This window comes from Octopus sinensis, linkage group LG8, assembly GCF_006345805.1.
Source record: "Octopus sinensis linkage group LG8, ASM634580v1, whole genome shotgun sequence".
Classification (NCBI taxonomy): Eukaryota; Metazoa; Mollusca; class Cephalopoda; order Octopoda; family Octopodidae; genus Octopus; species Octopus sinensis.
Window position 1 is genome coordinate 106,033,825 of NC_043004.1, and position 7,500 is coordinate 106,041,324.

A 7,500-nucleotide genomic window follows, 5' to 3' on the forward strand; every position below is an offset into this window, starting at 1 on the left:
TCTATCTTCTTCTCTAACTCTGATTTTCTCCCTCAGTCGTACTTATATCCATTCACAACATATCCTTGTACATGTGTGCTTGTACTATACATACATACACACACACACATATATATATACATATATATATATATATATATATATATAAAGTACATTCACATTCATCACATGTATATACATCAACTCACTCACATAGGTAGACACTCTGCCAGTCATAGAATGTTGTGTGTTGTAATTACTAAGCAGTTAGGGGTGGTTCAATTTCCATGAAATGTATTTGTTTACACCCCAACACCCGGCTATTCTGTGGGTGTCGAAAGTATGAGGAAGAAAGAGATTCCACCCTGGACAAACACAACATATTTCTCCAACCCATGCTTAATAGAAGATCCTGTGGACATTTAAATCATCAAAGATGATGAGCAAGTGAAGAAGAAGGAGAGGAAGGAGAAGGGAGGAGGGAGGATGACAATGACGACAATGATGGCCATCTCTGTTATCATCATCATCATCATCATCATCTTCAGCACCAGCAGTAGCACAATCATCAGACAGCCCTGCATGCTTTCACATTTCTGCAGATGGATTATGATTTAGGCACAGAGGCACAGACATAGATGTGTAGACAAAAAGTTCACTTTGTAACTGCGTGATTGCAAGTTCAATCTCACTGTGTGGCACTTTGGACAAACGTCTTCTACAGTAGTTGACAAATAGCTTGTGAGAGGAATCTGGGTGTTGAAAGCTATACCCTAAACAAATACAACAAGATATTCGGTCCAACATATTTGCATCATCATCATCATCAGCAGCAGCAGCAGCAGCAGTAGCAGCAGTGGCACCACTACCACCACCAGTTCAACATCCTGGGTTAGTACATTTTTCGTTGACCCTGAAAAGATGAACAGCAAAGTTGAAACCCACAGAATTTGATCTCATAGAGTAGAGATTTGGCATTTTGCCCAATGCTCTAATGACTGTGCCAGTTTGTTACCTGTATAACTGAATGACTAATTAGATGATTTACCGTTTGTATAACTGTATGACTGTATTCAATGACTTGCCAACAAGCCACACTGCAAACCTGCAAACAATCTGTTTCTTCTATTTTGCCTCTTCAACTAATAGTGATTTCAAATTTTGGCACAAGTCCAGCAATTATAGGGGATGGATAAGTTGACTACATCAACCCCGGTGTTCAACTGGTACTCATTTTATCAATTCTGAAAGGATGAAATGCAAAGTCAACTTTGGTAGAATTTGAACTTAGAACGTAAAAGCAGACACAATGCTGCTAAGCATTTTGCTCTGCATAATAATGATTCTGCCAAAAGGCCCAAAATTTTATGGCGGAGGCCAGTCGATTAGATCAACCCAATACACAACTGGTACTTAATCTATCGACTCCAAAAGGATAAAAGGCAAAGTCGGCCTCGGTGGAATTTGAACTCAAAACTTAAAGACAGACAAAATACCTATTTCTTAACTACCCACAAGCGGCTAAACACAGAGAGGACAAACAAGGACAGACAAACAGATTAAATCGATTATATCGACCCCAGTGCATAACTGGTACTTATTTAATCAACCCCAAAAGCTGAAAGGCAAAGTCGACCTCGGTGGAATTTGAACTCAGAACATAGCAGCAGACGAAATACCACTAAGCCTTTCACCTGGTGTGTTAACGTTTCTGCCATCTACTATTACATCATGTAGTGAGCAGAACTGTTAACATGTCGGGCAAAATGCTTTGTGGTATTTCGTCCATCTTTACATTCTGTGTTCCAATTCTACCAAGGTTGATTTTGCCTTTTATCCTTTCGGGGTCGATAGATTAAGTACCAGTTCCGTACTGGGGTTGCCTTTCATCCTTTCAGTGTTGATAAAATGAGTACCAGTTGAGTACTGGGATCAATGTCATCAACTTATGCCTTCCTCAGAAATTGCTGACCTTATAGAAACTGATATTACAAAAGCTTCTACCCTGTGCCATCTAAAAGCATGAGCACAAGGGATAGTTACCCAGGGGCCTCACAGTCATAAGGGCTAAATTCTGATCTATGTCTATGGTAGTAAGCCGTCAATAGATGAATACTTTAGGGACTAATATACCTGGTGGCCTAAAATATTGTTAAGAAGGCCCTGTTTCTACCCACTTTATCTTACAGGCTGCATATCCTCTTAGCTCAAGCCTTCTTAATACATGTGCCTTCTTTTTTATTGCCCCTACTGTACTTGTCCTTATACACATTCTGCACCTTCCCAGGATGGTAGTTTTCTCAATTTCCATCTCTGTCCATGTTTTCTCTAAAGATATCAAGCAACAGAAGCTGAAATTAAACATTAACTACACCAATATTTGCCTGAAAAAATGTTATGGATACTTACTTCAATCGTTTTTGTTAAATAGTTTTAAAATATAATTTGAACTCACCTGTTTAAGATTTAAAAATTAGGTTGCATCTGAATTGTTTTGGCTTAACTATACATGTATCTGCATCTATATTTCCATACATTTAGCAGTAGATTCTGTGTTGATGTTTGACTGAAGAAGACCCCAGGATATACTGTCATAAAAAAAAAATTTACATCTACTTTTCATGCTGCATATGTTGGATGGATCTTTTCTAGAGTTATCTCCCTCTAATTTTTAGCATGGGTTTTATAACTGGATGCCTCTCCTAACACCATCCATTTTACAAAGTTTACTAGATGCATTTTACCATGGAACCAATATATAATCTGTGTGTATGTGTATGTGAGCAAAATTAAGAGTTCATATTCTTACAGTGATGTATTTCAAACAAAGATATTTCTGTAAGAATTTCAGCTTTTAATTTTCGTTTTTTCCTTTAAATTCAACTAGCTTTATAATCTAATATTGCATTCTTTAAATGAAGACAGGTGTTTACAATCGGTATATTGTAGGCAAATATATGTGCGAGTATGTATGAGTGTGTGTGTGTGTGTGTGTGTGTGTGTGTGTGTGTGTGTGTTTACAAAGTTACCCATGTGTGTTTTCAAATATATGTATATTTGTGCATATGTGTATGTGTGTGTTTACAAAGTTACCCATATGTGTTTGCATATATATGTATATTTGTGTGTGTGTATGTATGTGTGTATTTACAAAGTTACCCGTATGTTTTGTGTGGGTGGTGCATACATATCATCATCATTGTTTTATTGGCCACATTTCCATACTGGCATGGGTAGGACAGAGTTTATTAAAGCAGATTCCCTACAGTTGAACCCCCTTCCTGTTACCTGTTTCCAGGCAGGGTAATACTTCCGTGGACAAATGCTTTTAAAGAATATTTAAAAGGAATTATATTGCTTGTTTAACAGTGACCCTCGTTTATAACAACCATTTAATGTCAACACAAGGAGACTAAAACACACATGCACACATACACACACATGTATATACACCCACACTCACACACACATTGGGCTTCTTTCAGTTTCTGTCTGCTAAATCCACTCACAAGGCTTTGGTTGGTCTGGAGTTGCAGTAGGAAAAACACCAACTGTGTTATGCAGTGGAACTGAACCCAAAACCATGTGATTGGGAAGTGAACTTCTTAACCATAGAGCCACACCTGTGCACTGATAATGATGCTGATACTGAGTGGCTGTGTGGTCAGTAACTTGCTTATTAACCACATGAGTCTGGGTTCAGTCCCACTACATGGTACCTTGGGCAAGTATCTTCTACTATAGCCTCAGGCTGACCAAAGCCTTGTGAATAGATTTGGTGGATGGAATCTGAAAGAAGCCCATCATATATATATATATATATATACATATATATGCTTATGTTTGTGTGTCAGTGTTTGTCCCCCCATCATCACTTGACAACTGATGTTGGTGTGTTTACGTCCCCATAACTTAGTGGTTTGGCAACAGAGACCGATAGAATAAGTACTAGGCTTACAAAGAATAAGTCCTGGAGTCGATTTGCTTGACTAAAGGCGGTGCTCTAGCATAGCCGCAGTCAAATGACCGAAACAAATAAAAGTGTGTGTGTGTGTGTGCACGCGCACATGTGTGTGTGTGCACGCGCACATGTGTGTGTGTGCACGCGCACATGTGTGTGTGTTTATCCTCCCTTCACTGAGTGACAATTGGTGTTGGTGAGTCTACCTTACCCTTAACTTAGCAGTTCAGTAAAAGAGACAAATAAAATAAGAACCAGGTTTAAAAGAAAAATATATTCTGAGGTCAATTTGTTCGTCTAAAATTCTCCAAGGTGGTGCCACAGCATGGCCGCACTCTAAAGACTGAAAGAAGTAAAAATATAAGATATTTATAAGTAAGTGTAAATATATATATATATATATATATATATATATATATATATAAATACATTGTGTAAGATGACACTATAGTTTTTATGCCATATATGTATATATGTATGTATGTATGTATGTATGTATGTACGTAGAGATGGATGGGTGGATACACACACAATCGTTTTCTTTGGTGTGAAGGAAAGAATCAGCTCTTTTGATGTTCTGTAAAGGAAATGTCGAGAACCATTGATAGTGCAGGAATACATGGTCAGAGGAGGTTAAGCATATGATCAACGGTGAAGCATCAAAAGACCGGCCAACTCCAAAAGGAGACCACTTTACTAGTTTTGATGTCTTATTGATTTTTGGCTAAAGTTTTTGTAACTGTTTCATTAGAGCAATATCAGCTTTTGCGTTTTCTGATATCTGCTGCAAAGCTATTTTGTTACTCCATTGCTCTTGGTCAGATGTGAACAACAATTTCCAAAATAAGACATAATTAGTCAATTCGTGTTAGATAACTTCTACTTAATAATCCTTTCTACTATAAACATAAGATCTGAAATTTAGTGTCGGGTATAGGCTGGGCAAGTACATCAACCCTATTACTCAAATGGTATTTATTTTATTGACCCCAAAAGGGATGAAAGGCAAAGTGAGCAAAGATTGTAAGAAAGGTCCTTGTTGTCTAATGAACCTGGTTGTGGCCCAGTATTAAGGACATTGATTCTGAATGTAAAACATCCATGCATACCATGAATAGTAATAATAATAATAATAATAATAATCCTTTCTACTATAGGTCTATATTATCAACCCTGAAAGGAAGGGTTTCAAATTTTAGCACAAAACCAGCAATTTTTAGGGGGTGAATAAAACAATTACATTAACCTCAGTATTCAAGTGGTACTGAAAAGATGAAAAGCAAAGTCAATCTTGGCAGTATTTGAACTCAGAATGTAAAGAGCTGGAAAAAAATGTTGCTAAGCATTTTGTCCAATGCATTAACAGTTCAGCAAACTCATCACTTTCATGATAATAATAATAATAACAATAATATGTCTGTGTGTATATGTATCTACAAATGATTTGTGTATGTATATGCATGTGTATATTCTTGTATGAATATGTTTATGTATGATGTCTTTTTGACAACTTGATTAGTGCTTACTTTGTGTATGTGTCAAGAAAAGCATATGCATCCGTTCACAAATGGATGCATTTTTATATATAAATGTATGCACGCACACACACACATGCACCCCCCCCCCCCCCACATATACAGACGATCGTAGCCGTGTGAATGTGTGCATAGGTGCACATTGAGAGAGAAAGAGCAGCAAAATGCTACTTAAAGATTTAGGTCATTATAATTATAGAATTAAGTAAAAGAAAATGTGTAAAAACAAGTTATTTGATGTCCTTTGAGTCTCTGTACACATGCTCTGTGTTGTGTGTGTGTGTGTGTGTGTTGTGTGAGTCTGTCTATCTGTCTGTCTCTCTGTCTCTGTTTCTTTATCTTCTCTCTCTCTCTCTCTCACACACACACACACACACATACACACACACAGATTAAGAAATAGAAAAACAGAACTTTAACCCCAAAGCTTTTAGGCAGGCCATATCTTTCCAAAATATTCTCCCTGTTTTATGTTCAAAACAGCCAGATCCAACCCCTCACACCTACCCTACAATGTTCTTCTAGAAATAAACAATCACTTCATCAAAAGCTCGAAGCTATGTGATAAAGCATGATTAATGCAAGACAATGTGAATAAATAAGCATTACATTCGACAGAGTAATCTGAACGTGAATGCTAAAGGGTGAAATAGATAAGGAAGCCCTTAATCCCCAAAAGATGAAGTTCTTGTTTGAATGTTAATAATAAATATGTTTTTCATAAAGGTATTTCATTTACAATTTTGTAAATATACTTTTAGAAATAAAGAGGGTCTTAGAAAGTACAGAGTCAGCTCTGTTGTGAATAACCTACTTCACTGTTTATGTTAACTGCTTGTTATTCTTTGGGTTTAAAGTTAAAAACTTTAGGGCCACTACATAGTTGTATAAATAGATTACTAAACGGATGAATAATAATTAGTACCAGGAGTAACAGATATACAGCTACACAGTAACAAAAGAGATACAGAGACACATAGACTAGGTTTAATTATGCAGAACTTATATGTATGTATATATGTGCATATATATATATATCTGTATATATATATGTGTGTGTGTGTGCTGTTTCAGTAAGTTGTGTATAGTAATTAGAGCCTAAATAACAGGCAAATAATTGAGTAAATAAATAATGAAAGAAGGTTCCAGCAAGCTGGTGACGCCAGAGCAGCAAATGTGGGCAGAAACACACCTCTTGGTCTGCATCAGAGAAAGGAATGCAGTGAAGGTGGAGCAAGTGAAGAAGAGGAAGCAGCGCATTCCTTCTATTTCGTTTCACTGAGAGAAGGAAAGAAAAAAAAGAAATAACACACACACACACACACACACTGTTGCTTGTTGTAGTCTGTTTCCCTTATTTTCTCTCTCTCTTCAAACTTGTATCTCAAACCTCCGGATAACCTGTTATTTCCTTTTCTTTTTTTTTTTTAAGATAAGTAAATTTTTGTTTTTGGAAAATTATTACATTTTGACATCGAAAGAAAAAAAAGAAAGAAAGAAAGAAAGAAAGAAAGAATCTGTGTGTAAAATACTTCAGAACTTGTCATTCTTCAAGGGAAGCATCATTGTCTCTTTATGTGTCTTTCTCTGCTACAGTAACAAATGTTGACATCAAACAAAATGGAAATTACCATTCAGGTTAACGGCAAAAAGGTAAGGTCACTGGTTTATTTGAATAACGGTGGTGGTGGTGGCAGCTCTGCTATTTAATGGCAGTGGTGGTGGCCTTTTGATTTCGGTCTCGGTCTTAGTCAGTCGACTTACCAGTTCTTCACACCCGGTTCTCTTACTTCTGCATTCTGTATTAATTAATTAATCGGCTAATTCTAACACAAATCAATTCACAATATTGCCAGCATAATCTTTACACATTTCATATCCATCATGCTTATATTTCATGATTTTATTTAATGCTTATAAATAGTTTATATTTCATGTATATATTTAATGCTTATTAGAGTTTATATTTCATAACTAGATTTACAGCTTACAAACAATTACATTTCATGGTTATATTTAACGCTT

The 7,500-nt window shown here is 36.3% G+C and overlaps 1 protein-coding gene across 15 annotated transcripts in view; it reads left to right on the forward strand.

The window, feature by feature from the left end:
- LOC115214900 (tensin-3) overlaps positions 1 to 7,500 on the forward strand; it is a 930,040-nt gene that overhangs the window by 605,119 nt on the left and 317,421 nt on the right. Inside the window, exon 1 of one of the 15 annotated variants that reach the window (XM_036505657.1) lies at positions 6,956 to 7,128. The exons of the other annotated variants lie outside the window; for them this stretch is intronic. Coding sequence (XP_036361550.1) covers positions 7,078 to 7,128 — 51 coding nt within the window. The 5' untranslated portion in view covers positions 6,956 to 7,077. Of the gene's footprint in view, positions 1 to 6,955; positions 7,129 to 7,500 lie in introns of those variants that run through there. 15 annotated transcript variants of the gene reach the window in all.